The 26,346-nt window shown below is 44.0% G+C and overlaps 1 protein-coding gene across 2 annotated transcripts; it reads right to left on the reverse strand.

Annotated features, from left to right (window-relative positions):
• Positions 1-530: 530 nt before the first annotated feature.
• On the reverse strand, positions 531-24,729 carry MAB21L4 (mab-21 like 4). Of its 2 annotated transcripts, XM_054982109.1 has the most exons (5): positions 24,189-24,729; positions 11,441-11,663; positions 8,594-8,747; positions 4,542-4,898; positions 531-1,907 (listed from the first exon to the last, which is right to left on the reverse strand). In XM_054982109.1, exons 1-5 carry the CDS (start codon positions 24,691-24,693, stop codon positions 1,815-1,817), a joined length of 1,332 nt encoding a protein of 443 aa, XP_054838084.1. In that variant the 5' UTR covers positions 24,694-24,729; the 3' UTR covers positions 531-1,814. The 2 variants fall into 2 exon arrangements, with proteins under 2 accessions (XP_054838084.1, XP_054838083.1); XM_054982108.1 differs by lacking the exons at positions 531-1,907; positions 4,542-4,898 and adding an exon at positions 4,915-6,796 and having other exon boundaries at positions 24,189-24,726.
• Between the last annotated feature and the right edge of the window lie 1,617 nt (positions 24,730-26,346).

Raw genomic sequence — 26,346 nt, forward strand, 5'->3', positions numbered from 1 at the left:
TTATCTCTGCACTGTCATAAATCTCTTGTTAGTTAATTCTTTGTACTTTGTACTTTGTCCTTTATAATCCATAAATTTTCAGAAGTTCTGTTACTGGTGAAAGCAGACGCTGCTGAGAATCTGCCAGCCTTCTGAGATAAGTTTTCATTCCAAGGCAAATCTTTGAAGCCAACCAAAAGATTAGAAGTTTAGAAAAAAGAAAAAGGAAAAAGGAAAACATGAATGGAAATAGGAGGGTTGACCTTGCCAGCAAAAGCTTCTTATTCTCTGCTGACTTTGGAGTTTTCAGAACCTAGATGGAGTCTAAATAAATCCCACCCCCATGAGCTCACCTGTCAGCTAGATCTTCCCTGTAGGGAGAGATGTGGGAATAGGAGAATAAATTCTCTCTATCCCTACGTGAGTACATCTCAGCGAGATAAGTCTGGAGCTCTGAAAAATGCTCCTGTTCAGGTTGCCATTTTCCCCAGAAGTCCAAAATAATATACTCATAGTAAGTGCCCATAATAATAAAACTCTGAGCCAGGAGCTGGAGAAAAGAAATTAATTTAATTATCAGAAACAAGGTTTTATGATTCATGAGGGACTGCATTAATATTACTTTCTCACAAGGAAGAATTAGCAGACATATAATGAATGTTGTAAGTAACCAGTTCCATATAGAAGCACAAATTTCTTAATAAAAATATGTAAAAGAATACGTTAAAAACATGTGAATTCATATATGTATATATATAAATGTCATGGAATATTATTAGACTATTACTATTATAATCAGGGCTTTTTTTCAGCTGGAATGCATTAGAACGGAGGGCCGCTTAGCAGTGCGGAGGGCAATCTAAACTCCTCTCTGTCTGGAGATCAGGGGTCAGGGCCACCAGCCATGTGGCCATTTTCTCCAAGGGCAACCCACTGAGTTCCACCAGCTCTTTTCCCAGGAAAAAGCCCTGATTATAATTAATTATAATCTCCAGAATAGCTGCTGCAATAAAGTCTCTCACAGTGCAGTCCTAAGTAATGTTACACCCTTCTAAGGTTGAGGTAAGATGGATGCTGCTCCACTTAGGATGAAATTATCAGAGACCCCACATTTGTTTAAAGTACATACACACATACACAGACAGAGCCTACAGCTACCGTCCTCTCACCAGATGCACTCTATACTTCCGGGATATGGGGATAGATATACCCAGAAACACATATACCTTCTGATTAGGCTCATCAGAATGCTAGGATAAAGGAAAGAGTTGGCCAACTTTAGAACCTCTTTCTGAAGTAGATCTCAGGATGTCTTCAAGCTACAGAAACCACTTTTGTTCTTTCTTCTGATCAAGCAACTTGACCTTAACAGGAGGTCAGGTAGGGGGCCCACCTGTATGAAGGCAAGTGCATCTGCTGTCCCTGTTATTACCAGGTCTGCAAATGTGGGAGAGGGTAAAGGGAATCTCTCTCACTGAATATGGAAGTAGCTTACATCTTCCTCCATTTATGTCACAGCTCTAGCTTCTGCAGATTCAGAATACTTTCAGATTGTACATTACATTGTACAAAAAAATTACTTCTGCTGTGTGCATTCATAGTTCACCTCTTCTGTTTTAAAAAGCAGAAAATTGGACCATCATATTTAATGGTCATTGCCACCCAGTGACAATCACAAGTTGTCTCGTTCTGTGTGTTCTTTTTCTGATAAAGCAGTGATGAGACAGAAACTCAGCTAAGCAGTCTAAGCAGACAGGGATTTTGATCAGAGGAAATAAGCTAAACATGAAGCAAATTCATCCAAGCAGGGTCTCCATGGCGGAACAGCGATGTTTTCAACTCCGATTAGTCACCTTTTTCTTGGTTTTTGACAGGATGTTTGACATAGCAGAAACCCGCTGTGTGTCCGTAATCTCATACCTCTGAAACTGAACAAAAATTAGGTGTTCAATGGGATGACCTTTATGACATCTTCTTAACCAATGCAGCTGAACAAAAGATTAATTATTCTGAACAAGTACATGGGTAGTATAACTAGGGTGAATAAACTTTATCTGCAAGCATTCATGGTTACTTGTATTTATTTTCACTTCAAAACACATCAGTGTCCTTATGGATTTGGCCTTTCCTCACCCATCCTGTGGCTTATTGAGATCTGATAGGACCTTTCTTTCTCTTCTGCATATGCACACCACATATACAGAGTTACATTTCCAGTATAGGACCTCTGTTCTACCACAGTACTCTCAATAGTGCACTACTCTTCAGGTGCCAGTAGACTTCAATGTTGATGTTTTTGTATAGTTTGATTTTATAGGTCCCTTGAACACTTTTTAAATGGAAAGTATGGTCTATAAATATAAGTAAATAAATTTGGCATCAGGTATCCATCTTCCATTCAACTGCGAATCACTTTCCTATGAAGCGGAAGCGTGTGCGCCAAGATACTATCATGAATGGAATTCCACCTTCATTTGCCACTATAGCAACAGTGATTCATCTGACTATATGTAGAATTAAAGACACTTAGAAATAAAGTTGATCTTATATCCATTTTACATGGCCATGAACTGAAGTCTGATGTGATTATAACTGAAACTTCATTTCAACTCGTCTATGCCCAAACTGAACGAGACAGCAGGAAATCCATGATTAGGTCTCCCACATTTTTTTACAAAGTTAAGAACAGTGGAAGGAAATTTACCCTTTCCACTCATGCCATTTTACACAAATTGCTTCCCAGAAACTATCTGCATGTCTTGTGGGCAAAAATTTTAGGCCCCAACCATGTACTTACATGTGTTCTCCTACAGGACAAATAGCAGCTGGGAGAAGAAACGGGGGCAAGGATTAAACCAGTCTTATCCGGGTACCCTGGCCCCAGTTGGATTTCCCATCTCTCTGTTACTTTTAATTTTGAAAAAAAAGAGAGAGAGATTCAGTCATAGATTTTTCCTCTGTCTCATCAGGTTTGGCTTTCACTCCAGTTGTAGTCCACTGTGAGATACTTTATCTCCTTCATGTCATCCAGATTAACAATGATTTATGGAAACCCTCTACCTCTTGGCAGCATCTTGATGCTTGCTGATAGCAACACACTCAGGAAGAGTGTGGCCTTTGGAGGACAATATGAGATATCCAGTAATTCAGCATCTCGATATTGTTCTTCGGACAAAGAGAAGTCAGGAAAAAGTTGTGTGGCACAGTCTCCATAATCTGAGAACTGATCCACATAGCCTTTTTTTCCTTTTTGCTGAGTTGCCCTAAGAGAGATTTCCCCTCAGCATTCTGTTTGTTTTATTTCTGCTGCACATAGTAAAATTGCTAGTTACTGTCTCCTGAAAAACATGGTGATTTTTACCCCCTAGAGTATCTAATGACAAAAGGGAAAGTCAGCTAGCTCATCATGATCCGTTTACCTCAAAAATGGGCCTGTGACACACTACTTGTTACAGTGCAGCTAGATATAACAAAGCTACAGCAAGCCCTTCTGTGTTACAAAAGTTACCTTTTGCAAAAAAAATAAAGTCCAGAAGTCCTTAACCCTTCACCTACAGTCCATTTTCTACTGACCCACCACCACCATTGTTTTCACCTCCAGGTCACCCCATGGTTCCAGGTCAATGTTTAGAAGATAGACATGGATTCAGAACATAGCAGGAATGCACCTGAGGAAAATTTTAGGAAATAACTGTTTGGCAGGGGAAAGGATTTATCTCCTCCCCCGTTCCTTCTCTGGTACGAGGTAGTCATTCCTGAGGTGTTTTGCGATGGAGGTTAGGATTTCTTTACATATGGCTACATTATAATTTGTAGTTTGTCCTTATCAGCCTTGAATGATTGAGAAATTATGGGGGCATCCAAAGTGAATCTCAGAAACCTTAATAAAATAAGCTTCCTCTTGCTTCTAGAGACAAGCACAGCCATTATGTTTAACTGTAGCCTTGAGGAAAGGTAGCACGTTGAGGCATGGAAGGATTGTTAGTTTCAATCTGACTTCTAATTGAGTATGTTTTTCATTAACTCCCATGTATCAATTAGATACACCGTTAACTCTTCCCAGTAGCCTGGGGGACAGTTTCAATTACTTATCTTAAAAGGAAGCTAAGCCAAGTTCATTAAGACAATAATGTTTTCATAGTTCAAATCATAAAGCTTTATCAGGTAGGTATGTTCATTTTTCAAAACATCTATTTAAATATAATGTTTTTGATAAAAACCTTTCCTCAACATGAAATTTAGATTAAATGCAATAATTGCTGTTTCAAGACTCAGATATCGAGTCTGTTGAAATATAGAAAGTAGTGTATACTAGAGTGTACTTACCCAACTGTGCACTCAGATTGATTTTATATCATGCAATGTCATATAAAATGACTTTCATGCGCTTATTTTTGTGAAAGGCAGTTTACCCATGAGCAGCTTATAAATAACCATATGAACCAGTTGTTCATCTGACCAGAAGCTGGTCATAACTAAGTTCCAAGATCTCATTAACAGTCAAGAAGAGAATATTTGAACGCCATTATATAAACTTCAAACCTTGTTTATGAATGGATTACCTTATTTAGCAGCATATCAAAGAAGGCAGTGTCCCAATAAGCTTTATCTTCAGCTGGGAGATGAAGTAAGGCTTTGAGACCATTGTCCATCTGGTGGTGTGTTTTGTGTTCTTTTGTGGCAAAATGGAACTTCAGGAAATGATCAGGGTTGTTAGCAAAGTTCTCCACTTTGGGGAACAAAGAACTCAAGTCTGCACCTTCTCCTTGGAACAGATTTTGTTCAGGATACAGGAAATGTGGGAGATTGTTGGTCACTAAACAACAAAGTAAAACCACCAGAAGACGATACACTGAGCCTTCCAGATTAATCCAGTCTTCAGGGGAATAGAAAAAGTGAGTGGCCCAGAGCAATACCATCTAGGAGGAAAAATAAACAGTTGCTAAGGCAAATGGAGAGTAACATTAAAATCTATCTTTCAAGCATTTAATAGGAAAAGATGGTTAGGTTTACTATTTCTCATTAGGGAGCAGAATCTCTATGATAGTGCATGGATGATGCATGTAAGAGAGGTAGAGGAGACTAACTGGGTGTGTAATCTACTATCTGGGGAGCACTGGTACTGCGGCTGCCTTGGAGCATTAAAGCATACAGGATTGGATAAGCCCTTTGAGTTGGCAAAATTATACTTCAGAACTGCCAGATGTACCTCTTAGGCAGAAAACTCCCCAGATCACTTATATGTGATCTACTTGGCCTTAGTCATTTTGCACCCCCCTCCAGCCAGTGACCTGCTCTGGTCCCATTGCTTCATTGCATTGGTCTCATCATATGGCAAGCAAGAGCATCATCAAGGAAGCACCATCACCATTGTTTGTAGGTTTTAGAGAGAGATTCTCTAGGTAGGTACTATTTTGGCTCCTCCCTCCCATCAAGAAACTGATAGGGTTACATCCAGAGTTTGCATATCCAAAAATTTGCCAACCCTAAATTAATTCCCATGAGGTGGGCCTTTCAACCTATTAGCGTGGTCCTTGGTGCATTTGAAACTAATTGTTTTATTAATATATCTTAGGCAGTTTTAATAAGAGAAACAAGATACAAGCATTACAAGAGAGGAGCTTATAGCAAAACCAAGCTGCTCATGCAATTAAAACAAATAAGGAAAGCTTTGTTAGTTTCACGCCAATTAAGAGTAGAACTTGCAAACAAAGCCAAACAAAAAAAAGACATACATCTAAAATGTTTTTATTTGAAAACTGGCATTCTTCCTAGAATATTGCAGCCAGCAAGAATTACAAGGTATGACAACTACAGAAGTAAAATGCCTGTAAGCTTAATGGCACACATCCAGATTTTGCAAAACATGTTGGGCTACTCTATGTTATCTCCTTTGGAGAAACAACAGATGAAGAATTTTAAAAAAACAGTAACACAAACCAGCCAACTACTTAGGATCTTTTGAAGATAGAAAGTTGAGACAGAGTAAAAATAGCAAGTGTGAAGTTGCAACAATAATAGAGAAAATAGTCCAAAATATCCATACAGACAGTACAAGGAACACAAGTTTGGTACTTCAAAGCTGCTTTCCTAACCTGTGGAGCCAGCTTCTCTGAGAAATTTGAAGCCTGAGCAATATATCAACCTGTCTATGTTCTACTAATCATTACATTCTGATGTCTTTTGTCCCTCCACCTTACATATCTTTCAGTATTTAGGCAATTGTGTGCCCCTCCTTTCTCCTCACCTAAGGTGGCTTGCAATAAAAATAGATGATAAAGTACAATAAACTAAAGAAACTGAACTCATCTTATAATATTAAAAGCAAGAAGTAATAAAAACAGTAAAAGCTCAAACACAGCAGACTGACAGTGCAATCCTATGCAAAGTTACTCCAGTCAATACTTTATTAAAAACCAGCAATAAAGAAACAACACAGTAAAATAAATAAAAAGTAAAAGAAATAACACAACTGTCATCTAACAAACCTTGCAGCTGTCAGAACTGTGGCTAAATAATAGTTGTACTCCAGACTACCTTCTGCAATCAGACAAAAGCCCGTTGTTCTCAAAAGATTTACTGAAAAAGTCAACCATTATAGTCCACTGGCCCAGATGCAATATCTAGGCTGGTACACGTGTATTGTTACAAATGACAAGCATAGAACATGGTACAAACCCCAGCAGGCCCAACCTCCCCCCATAGTTCTCAAAACAAGCCGCTTGAGGCTGAGAAAGTGAAAGTTTCCTAAGGCTGGAAAAGCTGAAGTCAAAACATTCCTCTTCTGTGAGATAACTGCGAGGGAGCGTCTTGGCACCTGTGAAAGAAGCACTCAGAATACTAAAAGAATTAAAATGGAGTCTCTTTGGTTATAACATAGAGGAAAGCATTCTGAACCTGACAGCAGCCACCTTCTGAAATCTCTAAAACACAAGCCCAAGCCTCACTTGGGGCCCCAGTTTGTGGACTGCGGGGGATGGAGAGGTGCAGATCATGGAGGCCGCCATTATTGGGGGCCTTCCGGCACTCCTCTGGACTGAACAGTGCAGTGGCCTGCAGTCTGAGCACCCAGACAATCAGCAATGGGCTGGTTGGGCCTACGGGGAGGGCTTTCCCACTGGCAGGCTAAAAGACACTTCTTCCTTCTGGCCTTGGCCAGGAAGAAGATACAGAGCTACCGGGCTTCTACCATTCAGCTCCTGAATCAGCTTCCCACCCAGCCTACCCTTGTCCTGGGGTTTTTTTGTGGTTTGCAATGGCCTGGGTTTAATACTCTCCACTTTAGGCATCAGCTATTTTTTCTCTGTCACAACTTTGGGTAAGGCAGTTTTGGCACTGGGTATGGATCCTTTTGGGGGGAAAGGGTAATGTGCTCCATTTCCCCATAGTTGGGGATCCTCTTAAAGGACCTTGGGGGTAAGGCATTGCATGAAATAGTCAAGGCAGGGGCTGTTGGGGCATGCTCACTCCCAGGTGGCAGGGGCATCCATGCAGAGGTTAGCACCCATGTGGAATCCCACAGCCTGTCATCCCGCAGGAACGCTGAAGAGGTGAGAGGGTCATTGGCTGGCAGGCAGGTCAGCTGAAGCTGGGATCCGTGCCTATGTGACACCAAGGCCCCATAAGCTGTAATCAGTAAAGTTGTCACCTTTTTAACTCCAGCAACTTGTCTGTGCCTTCTGTCGCCTTGCCCTTTCCCCTCACCCCCTGAATGCTAGGCCCACAAACATATTGATTGTTCTCTGGCCCATTGGAGAACCTCCCTCTTTTCTTTACAGGAATTTTTGCTTTCGATATTTAATAATAATAACAGCAACAACAACAACAACAACATTTGATTTATATACCGCCCTTCAGGACAACTTAATGCCCACTCAGAGTGGTCTACAAAGTATGTTATTATTATCCCCACAACAAACACCCTGTGAGGTGAGTGGGGCTGAGAGAGCTCCTAGAAGCTGTGACTAGCCCAACTGAGTCTTGGGATTTTTATAGTGTACTGAATGGTTTCTTTTTCCTCTTTCCTTTATTTATTTTTAGGAGGCTTTTAACCACCACCTCCTTGAACTTTTCATATTTTTCTGCAAATCTGATATTTCCTCCAGGTTTTAGGGAACATACATTCACCGTTCACATTTAAAGGTAGTAAACCTCTAGATACCAGTATTAGGAATAAGGCGTTGGCTTCTGTGCCCTGTTGTTGTCTCTCCAGAGTGACTGGCTGGCCATTGTGTGAGACAGGATGCTGGACTAGTCTGATCCAGCAGGACTCTTATTATGTTCTTGTCTTCTTATGCTCTGGGTGGTCCTGCTGTGCAGGTGTTTTTATCTGCACAAGGAGGCACAAATGGTTGCTCCACTACAGTCCATTAGTATGCACCACTGTGCAGAGAGCTGGTTCTGGCCCTGTCCTCTTACACTGCTCCTACATCTGCTGCTTATTTGGCACACATGTTGTGTCCAGGGTGCTTCTCTAGGTCTGGCCAAATGTTCCTTAATAGTAGGCATGTTTTTTAAAAAAAACAACGGATGGGTCAGAGTTGCTTGCCATTTCCATACTTCCTAGATATGACACTATTTGGCACATCACAAGATCAGTGCAAAAAAAGCTTACCTTTAAGTGGTGAAAATTAAGCCCTTTATACTTGTCTTCCTCTCTCCAGTATTCATGGTTGATTTGGTCAAGGAGGCGGAGACTGTCTAGACAGTAACCCTTTAGGGTGCTCACAATCTGAAGGAGTTTCAGGATGGGACGACTGGTAGAATATCTAACAAGAGACAGATTGTTAGGGAAGCACTTCTTTAAGGAATGGACATCTCTGTTTTTGAGGTGGACATTTACAATGAGTATTTAGGAGATGGAAAGCTGTGAGTTATTATTATAGTGAAGACAAATGTGCTCAGTGGATCCATTTATATTGAAACACGCAAAACCTTCTTCTGGTCCATCTATCTACTGAGATAGTTTGTGCAAGTGTAATAGCATTGTCTAGACTACCCTACAATAGATTTCTCAAATACTTCATAGATTGAAATTATGTGCCCCAGGATCTTCAAAGGGTGGTTCAAAATCTCTCCAGTAGATGATAAGATCTAGCAGATCTTGCCCCTGGTCTTCTCCCTCTTTTCCTGCTATGAAAACACAGACATGAGGATTATGTCTGTAGTACAAGTCCTTATTTTGGCCTCAAATGGCACTGCTCCCCTGTAATTCTCAGTCCTGTGGAATCACCAGAAACTGGCTTTCAGTTCCACAGTTTCTACACTAAAGTGGTAACGTCTTGTATACTCCTGTGAGCAAAACACTGCAATTAACAATTTAAAAATAGCATCTGATTCATTATTATAAAATTAATATAATTAGTTTCTTGATTCCCACCCTTCAGAGATAATACTGGCGAATTTCCTGTCTGAACAAGTTGCTTAGGAAAGTCATGGAGACACCTTCTCTGATGGTTTCAAAGCAGATCAAGCATGGTTTAGGATAGTGTGGTGACTCTTGATGTTGGGTTGATTGCCCCAAGAATCCTCTTAAATCCGATTACCTAATCAAAACCTTTGTTCTAAATCCTTTACCTAACTATTCCCTGACAAATATGCATCCAGCTTGTTTGTATCTCATAAGGAAACATGACATGGTCTGCATTCTGTGGTAATGAGTAGATCCGGAAGGCATCAGCATTTTTTGGCAGGCAGAGAAATCATGCATTTTGTCAACCCAAACTCCAAGCTGCAGCATTACAAGCATTTTACAAGTAATGCAGTTTGGTCTGTAACAAAATTCTCTAGAGAGGTACATAGAAAGGGTAAGAGCCATTTGTAAATCAAATGTGCATTATAATCAGTATTGCTTTTTTGTTTTGTTTACAACAAGTATGAGAAATACAAACATGGATGTCATGTTGCTGCTGAAAATGGCCTAGCTGTGAATTAACCCAGGAAATGACACTCACCTGCAATGCAAAAATCCATATTTTAGCATTTCTGTAAATCAGTCTGATCATTTTGTTAGGCTAACCTGGGAGGTGGACCAGAAAGAGATTTCACTCACTCCAGAGCTGATTAAAATGTTAAGGAAAGCCTTGGCAGAATGTGGAGGGTTGAACACATTGTTTAATGCAGGAGTCATTTTGTAGAAAAAAAGCTGGAGGAACTCATTAGCATAACTCATTAGCATATGCTACGCTCCTTGCCATCGGCAGAAGTGTGTCATTGGCATGACTGATTTGCATATGCCGCACCCCTGACATCAGCTATCCTGACTGTTTTGGACCCAATCCTGGCTATTCAGGGCCAAAATTGGGCCCAAAATGACAAAAAGGGGCTGAAAATGGCCCAAAAGGGGCCGTCAGAGGCCTGATCCAGGCTGTTTCAGCCCCAATCCAGGCTGATACGGGCCCAAAATGGCCGAGAGTCAAGTGGGCGGGGCCACCTGACATGTGACCTCTTTGGGGAACTGCGTTCCTGCACGTTCCCCCTCGAAATGAGCCCTGGTTTAATGTTAGAGCAACATTTTGCTGCCTCCCTCCCCCCGCCCTCCATAGAAAATAATTAGAATTCTTTAGAGCCACATCACAAGAAGGTGATTGGAAGAATCCACTGAATTTTTGCCCTCCAGCCTTCTCCACACGCTTGTAGAAAATTATTGTTGGTGGTGTGTGAACATTCAAGGCTGTCTGGTGATGGCTCCTCCAGTCCTGGACTCTGTTCCCTACATGTCCCCTGGAGCCTAGAGGGGAGGAAGAGGGAACAGTAGAGGCTATGGCAGCACCAGTAGACTCAACCACTTCCATGGCTCCAGGAACCATGCCTAGCAGGAAGGAAGCAAGCCAAGGCAGCATTGACCCATCCCAGTGTCTCCAGGAGCGTCAGGAGACTAGTGGGAAGGAGGAGAAGGTGGCATCAGCATTGAGGAGAGTGCCAGCATCATCAACTTGAGACAGTCCAGAGCCAGCCCTGGTGGCAGCCTCTCAAAAGCACAGCCGAGCCAGAAGAGTGGGAGTCCTAGTTCAGCCAGCCTCCTGGGGTAGCCAATCAGAGGCTGGCAGGGACAAGAGGGACAGCCAACCACAGGGAGAGAAGGGAGAAAGAGCAAACCCTTCCCACTCACAGATGAGCCAGGTTGCCCAACAGGCAGCCAAGAGGAAAGGGGATTGGGTGGTTTGAGTGAAAGCAGGGCTTGTCACACCCCATAAAAGGCCAGCTCCCACAACAGAATGGGGAGGAAGAGGCAGACCCTGCTTGTTGGCTGGGAGAGCAGGTGTTCCAAAGAGAGGAAAACAGAGGGAGTGGCAACACCCTCTCCTCTTCCCATACTGAGGCCTGGTTGCTCGAGGGCAACCCTGTAAGACAACAAAAGATAGGCCATCAGGCCTGGCAAGGGGGCAGCCTCACAAAGGGTCTCAAAAATATACATTTTCCCCAAGGCAGTTTATATTGAACAACACAGTGTCACATTTACCTCCAGTGATAGTAACTGGCAGGGATATAGTCAGCCTCTTGAGTGACTTTCCACATGTTGCCGTGTGGAAAACCTCTTTCTTGCCAATTGTTGTTGATCTTCAGAGCATTCTGTTTTCTCCTCACTACAGGGACAATGTTGAAGCAGATCATTTTCCAGCCACTGGATATCAGCAAAGGAAGTTGCATGTCATCTTCCTTTAGCCTCTCTGCGCTGAGTTCACCTGGAGAAGGACAAGACAATTAACTAGAGTTTCCGACCGCCAGGTGGAGTTTTCCCAGAATTACTACTGGTCTTCTACAGAGTTCAGCTCCCCTGGAGAAAATGGCTGCTTGGAAGGATGGAGTCTATGGAATTATAACCTGTTGAGGTCTTTCCCCCTCCCCCCTCCCCAAGTCTGCCCCCAAATGTCCACTAATTTCCCAATATGGAGCTGGCAACCTTCAAATGAACTCAATCAGTGGAACAGAGTTGTAGATTTGTGCACCATCCCTCTTCTTCAGTCGCTTGGTGTTTTCTTATCCCAGGTCAGATCTCATTTCCTTTGGGAGTTTTAGCACAGATGTCAGAAATGGCAGGAAGCAATCGATATAAGCCCTCAATAGAATAAGAAATTTGCAGAATGTGCCTGAGGAAAAAGTAGCATGTGGTTCACTGATGCCATTTACAATATGCCCTGGGTGCGATCGGTCAAAAGTTACTTATAAAAATGCCCTATTGAAATCAATGTGACAAGTTAGTTGTGATTCGGGCTGTGATCCTAAACACACTTACTAGAGAGAAATATGTTTAGGGCTCCACTGTATGCACCTTTTAATTGTCATCACTGGGATTTAAATGTGACTAACTTCTGTTGGGTTATGTCTGCTCCCTGTCAATATAGCTGAGGGAGGCTTGTATATAATTCTTGTATATTGCTGGCCACAAAATATTGCCCCCCTCCATTAAACCAATGGAAAATTCTGCTGATTTGTTTGCTCCAGACCTCATTACCAAAGTCATCATTCCTAACACACCAAATGGCTGCTTTCACCCCCTCAATTTGTGATTTTCCAATCCTCTTTCACATTCTCTGCATATACTCTACCATTTTGCAATCTAAACCACAATCTGCACTTCTGAAATGTTTGTTTCCATGTTATCATGATATTTTAGCCATTTAGTAACCCCAGCCAGGATTCTTTCTTGGTATTTTCTCATATTCCATGCCAGGGGCAGATTGAGCCAGCAAAATATCCCAGGAACAATCTGAGCCCAGCAGAGACCTACCGAGCAGAGGTGCCGGAGAAGGAAAGGAGTGAGCCTAGGTCTGCTGCCACTGATGCTGACTAAATATTTATATACTTATTTATTTAAACATTTATTAACTACCTTTCTACCATGCAGGAATTCAAGGTGGCTTACAAGATAAATAAAATAACAATAATAAAAATACACTAAAACCTCTAGAATTTAAAAGCACAGTTTAAGACTGTCAGTAAGGAAAATAAAGTTAATTAAAAAGTTATAAATAACTCTATCTTCAATTGTCTCCTAAAGATCGACAGTAGGAGGCCCCGGCACATCACCATGGGGAGTACGGTTGCCAGGTCTCACCAGAAACACAGATGGGAGAGTGGTGAAGGACCTGGTACTACTAGGCTCAATTTTTACACGAGTATGCATGCAACTTGCATGCACTCCCTGCCATGGCATGATGACATCACTTCCAGAAGGTACGTCATCACAGCTGGTTACGTCATCACAGCTGGCCAGGAGCATAAGTGCTGCCCTTTTGCCTGGGTTGCCTGCCAACAGTAGGCAATCATCAGGCAGCTTGCCTCTTCCTGCCAATTGCCAGTGATTGGTGGGCAGAAGGCAAATTTCTGGGAGTTTGCCCACCACCGGCGAGCACCTGGCAAGCCTACTGTTCCATAATTCTGGGACTGCCACTGAGAAGGCCCTCTCTTGTATGCCCACCAAACATGCTCCTTTAGTCGATAACAGCCAGGAGTAAGGTTGCCAAACCTCCAGGTATCTCCTGGAATTACAGCTGTTATCTAGACTACAGAAATCAGTTCCCCTGGAGAAAATGGCAGTAGACTCTGTGGCATCACATCCCTTCTGAGCTCACTCCCTTGTCTAAACCTCATTCTGCCCAGACAGTTTGAGCACAACCCGCCCCCCCTGCAATGTTTTCCAAAATGTTAGAATGCCAAAAAGTTCCAAAAGTAGTCTGGCAGGAAAGATTTTAAACTGCTAAGATAGACTCCACGCATTTTATTTATTAATGTTTTTATTCCTTCATCCAAGGAACTCTGGGCAGCATACATGATTCTCCCCTCCTCCATTTCATCTCTTTGGTGTAGTGGTTAGACTAGAATCTGGAAGACCCAGGTTAAATCCCCACTCTGTGATGGAAATTTGGTGAGTGACCTTGGGCCAGTCACACACTCTCAGCCTAACCTAATACATAGGGTTTGTTGTGAGGATAAAACAGAAAAGGGAAGAATGATTTAAACCCAGGGGTCATTTCGTAGAAAAAGAACTGGAGGAACTCATTAGTATAACTCATTAGCACATGCCACACCCCTTGCCATCACCGGAAGTGTGTCATTAGCATGACTGATTTGCATATGCCACACCCCGACATCACCTATCCTGGCTGTTTCGGACCCAATCCTGGCTATTCAAGGCCAAAATTGGGCCCAAAATGGCAAAAAGGGGCTGAAAATGGCTGAAAAGGGGCCCAAAATGGTCAAGATCGGGCCGCTGATGAGTGGGAGAGTGATCCACCACCCATCAGAGGCCCGATCTGGATCATTTCAGCCCCAATCCAGGCCAAAACGGGCCCAAAATGGCTGAGAGTCCGGTGGGTGGGGCCACCTGTCACGTGACCTCTTTGGGGAACTACCGGAACTGCATTCCTGTGCGTTCCCCCTCAAAATGAGCCCTGTGTAAACCACTTTGAATCCCCACAAGGAAGAAAGTCAGAATATATATGAATAAATGAATAAAATCCAGTGAGGTAGATTAAGCTGAAACAGACTGGCCCAGGGTCACACAGTAAGTTTCAAGACAAGCAGGGATTTGAATCCTAGTAGTTTTAAAGTAATTTTTCTATGGGAGAATGAGAGAAGCCATTCAGAGCCATTTAATCGTAGCCATTCAATGACCGGTGCCAATCCTGTTCTTTTCTACTATTCCCACTAATTTTTAAATCTCTGTTCAGCTTCTGATTACAATCTTGCCATTATGTTTCCCCAGAGTGTCTAAACTCTGAAATTTTGCTTTTGAACATTCTTTGCAGCGTAGCAAAGATAACAAATGTGATCTGTCTTTGGATTTTTTCTCAGGGCCAGCGCCTCAATGGAGGCAAGTCCGGCAACTGCCTTAAGCGCAGAGGTGCCAGAGGGGACGCCAGGGGTGGGTGCGCGCACTGCGGAGCAACAGAGTGGGAGGGCTGGGAGGACACATGCACGCCAAGCATTCCCCCCTATCTCCTGCCTGTCGCCTCACAAACTGGAAAGGAGCGGAGGAAAAGTGATACGTTTCTTTTGGGGGACTGGGGGTGGAGATGGGACAGAATAATGACAGAAGAAAGCAAAGGGGAAGGGAAAGGAGAAAGCGGGAAGGACCTAGAGAAACAGCTGCACCTCAGGGTGTGTGCTTTGAATGAGCAGCTGAAGACACAAATCCTTCTTCCAGGCACAAGACTGCTGGACGCAAGGGCACCCAAAGACCATTCCGGGGTGGGCTGCTGCTGCTCTCTCCCAGGGTGCCCTCATGTCGGGGGTGGGGAGGGGGGCTTGTGCCTGGAAGAAGGATTTGCATCTTCAGCAGCTCATTCAAAGCGCACACCCTGAGGCTCAGCTGTTTCTTTAGGTCCTTCCCGCTTTCTCCTTTCCCTTCCCCTTTGCTTTCTTCTGTCATTATTCCATCCCATCCCCCGCCCAGTCCCACAAAAGAAACATCACTTTTCTTCCGCTCCTTTCCAGTTTGTGAGGCAACAAGCAGGAGATGGGGGGGGGATGCTTTGGGGCTCCACCGCCACACACAAACACACGTTCAGAGAGGGCAGTGAGCAGCGGCAGAGAGAGGAAGGTGTCTCCTACATTTCCCAAGAAGACCTGCGTGACCCTCATCTCATTTGGTGCGGCTCTAAGTTGACCCATGCTGCTGCCGCTGCTGCTAGCACACAGCTGCGGGCCAGGCGCAGCAGGTGGCCAGGACAGATCCAGGGCAACTGAGCAGTCTGGGTGTGCGTGTGCATGCATGCGCAGGGGCAGCAACAGCCCTGAAACTGCCCCTGGCCTCAGGCGCCAGAAACTCTGGCATCAGCCCTGTTTTTACTCATTTGGATTGTGAAGTTATTTTTGGTTCCTTCCATAGAAAGAAGTATTATTTTAACTGTAGAACTAATTCATTATATGTGTAAAGCTAAGAGAGTGATGCATTCTTTCTAAAATCTAACCTAAAGTGCAAATCAGTTGTGGAATGACTTTCAGCTTCACAGCAAATAATGTATAAGTCAAACTAGACAAAAGTTAAACTAGAGGAAATTTCCTAGCAATTTGTTTCAGGTATTGCAAGCAGCAGCAAGGAATAACTAGCAAAATACATCCCACGCCATATGAAATCATTTGTTTGTACTTTGACAGTCAAAGGGGCAAGTGGTATAACAACAGAAACTTTGAGCAGCATTGTAGAACCATTACGGAACAATCAAAACAGGCTGAAAGGTTCCTTAAAAGTTATAAAGGTCCCATTCCGAAAATAGGCCTGCAGGAAGGGTACATAGGAAACTAAGGGTCAGATTATGAACAGGCCAAATTTCCCACCAGTTCTTAAAAGAAAATAACTGTTGCACACAGCCCTAATTTGGATTGAGATACAGTGCAGATGGAACGAGTATGTAAATCTTCCCCTCCATGCAGTCTTGTTGATCAAATCACCCTCTACTATGGGGGTGATTAATAGGATTGCCAACTCCAGTTTGGGAAATTCCAGGAGATTTGGAAGATGTGCCTGGAGTGAGGAGGGGTTTGGGGAAGGGAGGAAGCTCAGCAGGGATGTGATGCCATAGAATCCACACTCTGAAGCTGCCATTTCCTCCAGCAAAACGGGCCTCTGTGGTCTGGAGATTAATTGTAATCCTGAGGGAACTCCAGGCCCCACCTGGAAGCTGGCAACCCTATCGAAGGAGAAAAAATGCAAGAAGACTCAGTGTCTTTGCCAGTCATTTTTTCCATATGGGGCTGATAACAGATCATGGTAGAGGAATTGGTTTGAATCAGCAAAATTGAATAGGGGAGGTTTAAGCTCCCCTTCCCTTACACAACAGCCTTGATCTGAACTGGGCTCTTACACAGCTGCTATTTCCCTTTTTAAAATCCCAGGAATATCCAGTTATAGATTATCCTTAATCATTTTTGGCTTGGCCCTCAATTTGGCCATGTTCACCTGGCAAACCTTGTGTCTTTATTTAAGCTTTTTTCACAAAGAGAGAGGTGCAGTAGAGAAGCTGGGAACGTATTTAAACTTTGATAGGTGCAGGAGAGAGGCTGGGAATATATTTGGACTTTGATTTGTTCGTGAGCATTCATTTTGTTAGCTATGCTTGTTAGTTCTTTTACTGCATCATCCATTTCACAGCATGCTTCTTTTGTATTCTGCCTGTCTTCTCCCAAGAGCTCAGAGTGGTACACGGGGTCATCTCTCAGAGTGGTACACGGGGCCAGGGATAGAATGGAACTGAGATCAAATTCTGTAGTTTGACCAGAAAATCTTGTTGGTAGCCCTGTATCAAACTGCAGCCCCATAATCTTCTAACAGAGACATCTGAATGTATTGCCTTTATTACAGCACAACACCCAAAAGCCTTCAGTGCTGAGATATGAGCTTAGTACCAAGAGATAATAAATAACGTAATACTCAAGACTCCACTTCCCCATTGTCAAATGTGAGTCAAGGGGTCATAACCATGATTCAACTGGTAGAATGATTTCCTGGAATGTTTTCCTAGTTTGCCATAGGCACCAAGACTGAAATGAGGCAGCAAAGGGTGCAGCATCAGCAAGGATCTAATTGAAAACCAACAAAGGTATCAGAGGTGGGGGGCTGTCCTTTGCCTCAAAGCAAACAGAAATCTACTGCAATTTTTTTTCCTTTCACATAAAAAGGCTTACCAACCAGTCAAGGCTAGCATCATAATAGAGATAAAGCAAATGCCACTGAGGAACAAATATATTGTGAGTTTGGCCAGTGAGTTTTAAAGGATGTACTTTAAAACTAGTGGGTTTTAAAGGATGTACTTCTGCTTAGAATTGCACTGTTGAATGCTATGAGTATTTAACCATTAGGAATGTGTACTTTTTCATTTCATTTTCATTTAAAAATGTGATTAGGTTTTATTCAAATAGTTTTTAACATTTCATTCAGTTTAATTATTAAATTTGTTTTTCTTTTTGTTTCAGTGGGAAACAGATTTCTGGCTACAATTTCCCCTCTTCCAAATGGAGTATACTCAGGGCTTTTTTTCAGGGGGAACGCGGGGGAACGGAGTTCTGGAACCTCTTGAAAATGGTCACATGGCTGGTGGCCCCGCTCCCTGATCTCTGGACAGAGGGGAGTTTAGATTGCCCTCCGTGCCATGGTGCAGAGGGCAATCTCAACTCCCCTCTGTCTGGAGATCAGGGGGTGGGGCCACCAGCCATGTGACCATTTTCTCCGAAGGCAACCCACTGAGTTCCACCACCTCTTTTCCCAGAAAAAAAGCCCTGAGTATACTTTTTGAAGATTATACCCCCTCCCATCCACATGACCATGTGACAGACAGGAGAAAGTGCATGGAAACCAGCCTGCCATTAAGCTTATTGGGAACCTTGAGCCAGTCTCTCTTAGCCTAACTGATCTCCCCAGGCTATCATGAAGATAAAATGGGGAGCAGAAACCATGTACACTGTCCTGAGTTCCTTGTAAGAAGGGTAGGACTTTAAAAAAGAATAAATAATAGTATTCACCCTCTCTGTTTGAGGAAAGGATACATAAATAGTCCGGAGAGAATTTGCAGGTGGTAAAGAAAAGTTGGAAGTTTATAGAATGAACTGATACCGCATCCCGTGCAAATACTGAATTATCTTCCTCAATTTCTGTTCCAAGTCTGCATTTTTCAAAGATCAGAGTGTGTTGACAGGTTGCCAAATACATAATGCCAGCAAGTGTCTCCTGAGGACTCAGCCCCTACCAGTCTTATTTTGTGCTACACCCGTTGAGGTGAACCTTCTGCAGAAGTTATCACTGTTGTTTGATATACTCCTTCATGGGAATATATTGCAAAATTTTACAGCAGATGTTGTACCATTGTCAGGGTAACACAGAATCTCAGAAATGGAACAGAAAAGTAATTTTATAGTTCATCTGAACTTCTCCGATCAGTTCCAGTTATGGAGACTCCACACCCTTCATTATAGTAGCAAGAAAGAAGAATCACCAAAAGTAACACTAAAGAAATAGCTCAAAAATGCAAGAGCAAAACTGGGGAAGTAAAAAGCCCACATGTACAAAGGTTCCAGTTCCATAAGTGCCACATTATTTTAGAATACCATGAAGGTGACTGTACTTTCAGATTGTCATCATTCTGAATAACAGCTTTGTTCCCTTCTCTTGTTATTGATGTTAGCCAAAACAATCTGGCCCATCAGCCATACTATGCTTCCATGTGTCCCAGTGCAGACTCACACTGGCAGCAGGCAAGGGAAAACTCCCAAGTTGTTCAAGCAGGGCAGCACCCAGTTCCAAGGTTCAGGCACCAATTGGGCACATTCACAGCTTCAAGTCCAAAGGAGGATTCCAGAAACACATCCACGGAACAGGCCAAGGTCAGGGACAAGAGAATCAGTTCCAAACACAGCAGCTAGGTCAGTAATAAACAGACTCATTGCTTCCACGCAGCCACTCCCTCTTCCGCTGCTTTTAACCCTCACAGTGCTCAGCTGCCTGTACTACAGCAAGCACCTGCCGGCTGTCTCAGTCCTGCTCCTGCAAGCACTCATCATCACTAATGATGCTGGGCCGGTGCTGTGCTGCTAGCCTGGCACTGCGCCTTCTGGCTTGGAGGGCTCTTCTAGCCCTCCTCTGGCAGCGCTCCCGAGGCTCTGGTGATGAAGGGGGAGAGCTGGCCTGCACCTGGCTTTCTGTTGCCAGCCCAGGGCTGGGAAGCTGAGGAACCGATGTGCTGGGACCTGGCTGTGGATCAATATCTGAGCCTTCAGGGCCTGCCTCCTCCTGCAGTGTCTCTGCCACTGGCTGTGGATCTGGGTCAGGTTCACCAGCTGCCTCTTCCTCAGAAGAGTCCTCTGAGTCTCTCTGCTCCGCTGGGCCAGGTTGGTCCATGACACCATGGTTTATGATATATGCCATAAGAATGCTGTGGCCAGGATTGCAACAATAATTCAATCATTTACTTGTGATCTGATCGGAGCATCTATCCAGAGAAAGATCTAGCGGTCTTCAAGACCTGTGGAATTTTTTCAGTGGAATCACAAAGCTTCCAGACCTCTAATTTGATACTCATGGCTTTTTTTTTCTGGGAAAAGAGGTGGTAGAGCTCTCAAGAGGGAAATGAGGGAGAAACATACGGGATTCTTTGAAATAATATTATTTTCACGCACTATGGACTTACATCAACTTTAAAGCAGTTTCCAAACTTTAGACATATCACCAACTTCCTCAGTTCTTTTTCGGGTCTTGCTGTTGGTGTTTACCACTGAATAATGACCTTGAAGCAGCCATGTTTTAACATACTTTGTTGGATCAAACACTGTCAAGGGAGGTCCAACAATTCTTGTAAACAATAAAGATGTTATGGTTTTGACTGACAAGGAGGACCTTTCTGGAATGACAATCAGGTTCATCTGGGGAAATCCCCTTTCACACTCACTGGAGGAAATAGCTATTATGTTGAGAGTGCACCAAATCTGAGACAGTTCCTTGGGCGTCTCTTCTCTGAGTTTTAGATGTTCTCTGAAGACTCAAATGGCTTCTCTTTCATTGAGCTGAAATCTTGTCAGTGTGCTTATTTCCTCTTCCCCATAGAGAACATTGTCCCTTACAGGATGACACAACCCAACCCACCTTTCTGAGTAGATATAAATCACCTGCAAACATCTCCTCCACAGTTTGACACTGAGAGATCCCGGTCTTTCGGTGCCACACCTCTGAAGATGCCAGTCACAGCTGCTGGCGAAACGTCAGGAACTACAATGCCAAGACCACGGCAATACAGCCCGGAAAACCTCCAACAACCATCGTTCTCCAGCTGTGAAAGCCTTCAACAATATATTGTCCCTTGAGTTTGCTGGCCAATTCTTAGAATCCAGAACTCTTCCCTACTTTGACAGTTCTGTGTCTTCCTTTGAAAGCAGTCTTTTCTGAAGAGAAATTTTAAGTTGTTCATAGAAGGCAACTGGGGAGATTGGTGGGTCATCAAGTCTATTTTATCTATGCAGTGGGTCACCCTTAAATTGCCGATCTTCTGTTGATGTGAGTGCTTCCTTATAATAAGGACCTAGAACAGTGCCTCTCTTTCCACAAACATCAACAAGACGCTCAGTCTTGCAGTGGGCGTTGTAAAGATCAGGGCTCATTTTGAGGGGGAACACAGTTCCAGCAATTCCCCAAAGAGTTCACATGTCAGGTGGCCCCGCCCACCTGACCCTCGGCCATTTTGGGCCCTTTTCAGCCTGAATTGGGGCCAAAACGGTGGATCACTCTCCCACTCAGCAGCAGCCTGATCCTGACCATTTGGGGCCCCTTTTTGGCCATTTTCAGCCCCTTTTTGCCATTTTGGGCCCAATTTCGGCCCTGAACGTGCCAGGATTGGGTCCAAAACAGCCAGGATAGGTGATGTCAGGGGGTATGGCATATGCCAATCAGTTATGCTAATGACACACTTCCAGTGATGTCAAGGGGTGTGGCATATGCTAATGAGTTACGCTGATGAGTTATGCTCATGAGTTCCTCCAGCTCTTTTTCTACGAAATGACCCCTGGTAAAGATCAATATTTCTCCCCTACAAATCTAAACTCAATCCTGACAGTTCTTGCAAAGCTTCACAAATCAATCTGAGATCCATAATAAATTTAACCAATGTGATCTTTCTATGAAGACCTTCGTATGTGCTCTTCTCCTTTCTGTCTCAGCCATCTTCTGATCTTCCTTTTTCAAAATGAAGCACTAGGGCTTCATAATCCTGCCAAACAGCCAAAACAGTTCCGTAGCTAGATGCAACCCATCTTGTAGACAGAATCTTGCCAATTTTAAAAATCTCCATCTCCAACGTAGCTGTACATGACTTGAGCTGCCTTGCATTTCTGGGAGATGAATGATACATGACATACAACTTGTCCAAAAAATTCTTAAGTTCCAGCTGAAAAAAAGCACTTTACAGCCCTAGCAATCTGGGTGGTTCCTGATTTGTCAAGAGTGGCAATTCTATTTTCTATGATGTTTTCTATGCTTAATCTTAATTAGCCATTATTGATTATCAGAGCTAACACATGGTGGGATTAAATGAAAATAGGTAAGATCTACCAGTATTTCAAGGGGGTGCTCCAAATTATCTGCCATTGGTATGCTGTCCCATCCAAAGAACCCAGGCATCCTGCTTTTCATCACCAGCAGATAAGCCAAACCAGGAGGGATTGAGTGAACAAGCCAGGGATATTTCTGCCTTTCTGTTCATCTCTCACCAGCTGGTTTCCATCTAGGCCTTTTAGAAGGCAAATATCTGTGTATGTGCATGGAAGGTGGTATTTCCCTTGACCATGGCTGTATCCCACTGCCCCCCGACCCCTACCTTTACCTTGCTGGAATAGATCTCAAATGGGGTGCTGCAATAGTTGAGAAATAGAGGCTTTGGAGCCCAGACACCAAGGTTCTAGGGCTGGAAGGGGTATCAAGGGTGTAGCAGATGTTTTAAGCCTGGATTCTCCAAGAGAGGCATAATGACTAAAGCACTGGAAGTGGGGGGAGGGTGTTGCAGTCTGGGTTCGATGGGTTGGAGTGGGAAAGTGCTTCAAAGAATGGGGGATGCTTTGGTCCTGGGCCCTTAAAAGGGAAGTAGGACTGATGCAATGGAATGGGGCAGGGGAGGGGGGCTTATTGACACCCGGACACCTGGGTTCTCTGGACAGGGAGTGGGGTCCTGACCAGCCAAGAGGTCAGCCTCTTCTAGCTTGAGGTCTCCTACCTTAAGGGTGCCCATGCAGTGCCCCAGGCATTCACTGTCCTGCCCCTTGGCATGGGGGAGGTCCTCTTCATCTTTCTCCTCCTCCATGCAGACGGGCGCTTGTTCAGGTTTGTACGTGCAAAAGTGGATGCACTTTCGGTCGTGATCCCATTCCCCACTTTGCTGTTCAAACAAGCACAAAGGCCACTGGAGGGGGGGTCTATGGAGGCTCCACTCCCAAACCTGGAAGTGATGGGGAGGGGGAGTCATCGGAGAAGGGACGAATGGGACGGGATGGTTGAAGACAGAATGGGAAGGCCCAGGTGGAGAAAGACTGGAGGAACTGGCTTGGAGGTGCTGGAAAAGGAGTGGAAGAGAAGGCAAGAGGGGCATGCGGCTCAGTCAGAGGGGCGCTGCACAGGGGACTGTCGAGGTGGCGGGGCTGGCCAGTCTCTCTCACCTGATCACGCCCTACCTGCGCCTCGCCAGCTGCCTGCGTAGTGCACATGTCTGGCTGCTGTCACTCTCCAGAGGTCATTGCCCAGTCCGGTCCCCAGCCCTCGCCCCTGCCTTCACGGAGAGGATGCAATGGCAGCCCCACCTCTGCTGCCACTGCCACTCGGAGGGCAGGAGGGGAAGGCAGGCAGGGGGGTGAGGCTCACTGCAGACTAGTCACCTGCCATGTGCAACAGGAGACAGTGCAGCACGAGGAAAGGCCATCGCCCTCGAGACCTGGGCTGGCTGTCTGAGCTCTCCTCGAGGGACCTCTTTCATGTCTCTACGGCGTGCCTCTGCTCAGCATTCCAGGGTACAGCAGGAAAAAGGAGCTGGCAAGGACAGTGTGCAGGAATGGGAGGGGGCGAGGACGATGACAAAGAGTGTTCGCCACGCTGATGCCCTGGATGTCACTTGTGAATGGTGTTAACATGGACAGGACACACAAGCGAGTCAGATTTTTTTTCTTTTTTAATTGCAGTCCAGGCAGGAGCTGCTTTCACAAGCGATGCCCCCTTCCAAAACGGCCATTTCCTCCAGAGGAAATTATCTCTGTCTGGAAATCAAGGGAGGCGGGGCCACTGGATGCAAGAGATGCTGGAACGCCGTTCCACTGCATTTCACCTGAAAAAAAGCCCTGGCTCCATGGTATTACTGTTGCAGTGAGCAGATACTACTAAGGTGCAATGGAGCCCCCACCTAGTCCTATGGTTTTTCCCTTTAATGAGTACCATCATTATGCACACAATGTGTTTGTTTTAAACCCCATACTTTACTTTAGCCTGTACAATTCCATTCACCTGAATTTGTGAAAATATCTTTCCAGCACAAACCCAGACAGGCAACCCAGTCAAACAACACCCACCTAAAAGCTAATCTAACCATCAGTCTAAGTAATCCTCTATATCAAACCCACCTATATCAAACCAAGCCAACTCTTTTCTCCAATTCCCCCTCTTCTTTCTCTTTTTGGCTTCTCTCTCTCTCACACACAAACAGATGCATGCACACTCACAGCTTTTCCGTTTTCCTTTTAGAGATTACCTGGCTTGATGATGAATTGACGCTTGCAATAAACAACAGCAGCAACAATCAGGTTTTTCAAAAGCTGGAGGATCTTGCCTGGCACAATGTGCCCACTGGATTCAGTATTGCCTACCATACTGAACACATCTTCTTTGGTCCACTTTTCCAGGTGATGTCCTTCCTTCGGTACTCCTAAATAGCAAGAGCCTGGCATCTGGTAGTTTCCATGAGTAACTTTCTCAGAGTCACTCTGTTCACCTGAACACTCTTGCACAAGTAGAGCATCAGCATCAATGCACAACGGAACCTCCATAGTTACTTCATCTTCTGCAGCAGAGAGTGCAAATTCCAAGGCTTCCAGATTTCGCGAATAATCCACAATAAACCTAGGGTCCATGGCATTGACTCTCTCCAGTACAATGAGCAGTATGTTCTCTGCCTTCTGGAAACACTCCACTCTCTGGCCCTCACGGGAAAGAATCACTTGGAGATAGCTCTGCCACTGAGGAACCTTTGCAGCCATGGCTAAAGGATGACAGAGGAGAAAGCCCTCCTGAAAGCTCCTTTATGTTGTATAAAATGTCTTTGAAGCAGACAACACATTGATGCAGCTGTATACACACAGATAGGACTGTAAATGGGAGGGGAATAGCAAGGCGAAGCAAGTTGGAACAGGGAGGAGTGTAGAGTGAAATTCCGTTGAGGCATTAATAAATGTAATGTTTTCCTGTAACATACTTGATAGAGTGCCAAGCTATTTTAAAGCAGTTATTGTCAAACTGGTATGTTCAGGTGAGCCAACTGAGATTTCTGGTTGTCTCACTACCTATTCTGGTACTGCAAAACCATTCCACCCAGCAAGCCTGAAAAACTTGGCTAACTGGTATAAGTCCACATGGTTCATTGTGATCAAAGTGAGGCTAACCCATGCCAGATGAGTAAATTACTCTATGAGCACATCTGATCCAAATTAGCAAAGATTTTTAGCTTGTCACAATTGATAGCTAGTGTACACCTTCTGATAACAATATTAGTTCATTCAAAACCAACTGAGTGAAATAAATGTACGATTTCTGTGAGTCCAATGGAAAGAGTCCAATGATCTACTTCAGTAGTGAATCTAATAGCTAACATCACTGGAGGCATATGTTTATTGCTGTTATCCTCTCAGGATGAAATAGAAAGCGCATGCTTACCTGCATTATTAAGACTGCCTTCCAACACACACCCAGAATTTGTGGTAAAGCATGCAAGTTACTAGGTGAGTGGCTCTTTTGTGTTAGGGCATTCACACATTATAATACAATGTTTTTCATTTTCTGTCTGAAATGTAAATTTAAAATTCATATTGGCCAGAAATAAATGACTCTGTTCTACTTTCTGTCCTAAATTAACATCACTCACATGTGCATTGAAAGATGCCATTTCTCAAACATGCATGATGAATGAGGGTAGCCGACGGTGGTTTCTTTCCATTTTTAAGTCCTGATGTTGCTTCATGGCTATTTTAAGGTAGCTGTTCTTTTGTTATGGGCTGTTCTCAGACAAATTTGGGCTTAATATATATAATTTGAAGTTCCATACCACACATGTCACTGGGGTGACAGGAGACTTCTAAATGAAGAGGAATTGGGTGGTTCACAGACATTAGCACTAATGTTCCGGGTGTTCTGCCAGCTCAGACTGTCTGCATCTCTAAGGATTAACAGCCTTGTGAAGAACTGTCTTTCTGACTTCATGATGTAACTCCAAAAGGAGCACAGATAATCCATGCATCAGCTCATTGGCATTTGAAGGTGTTCTTGTCTTCATCTTCATCTCAACAACCCTCTAAGCCAGCAGTCTTCAGAAACCTATGAGTCAGGACCTCCAGTGAGTTACAGAACCCCCACTGATGGGGCTTAAGGCCCACTGCTCACGTGCAGTTATATTAGAATGCTCATGTGCATTCACTGAAGAAGCCCCTTCTAAATCCATTTAAGTAAATGGGCTTTGGGTCAAACTACATGTGTCTGCCATGCGGACTCACAGTTATATTGCAGCTACTAGTCCCTGGTAAAAACTCCATTTAAAAAAGCCATGTGGGGTTGACTCAGATCAGGACTGAGACATGAGGGAAGGGTTCCTGTTTTCTCCTGTGCACCATTTTCCTGAGCCTAACAGCGGGGGGGGGGGG

The sequence above is a fragment of the Eublepharis macularius genome, chromosome 6 (genome assembly GCF_028583425.1).
Source record: "Eublepharis macularius isolate TG4126 chromosome 6, MPM_Emac_v1.0, whole genome shotgun sequence".
Classification (NCBI taxonomy): Eukaryota; Metazoa; Chordata; class Lepidosauria; order Squamata; family Eublepharidae; genus Eublepharis; species Eublepharis macularius.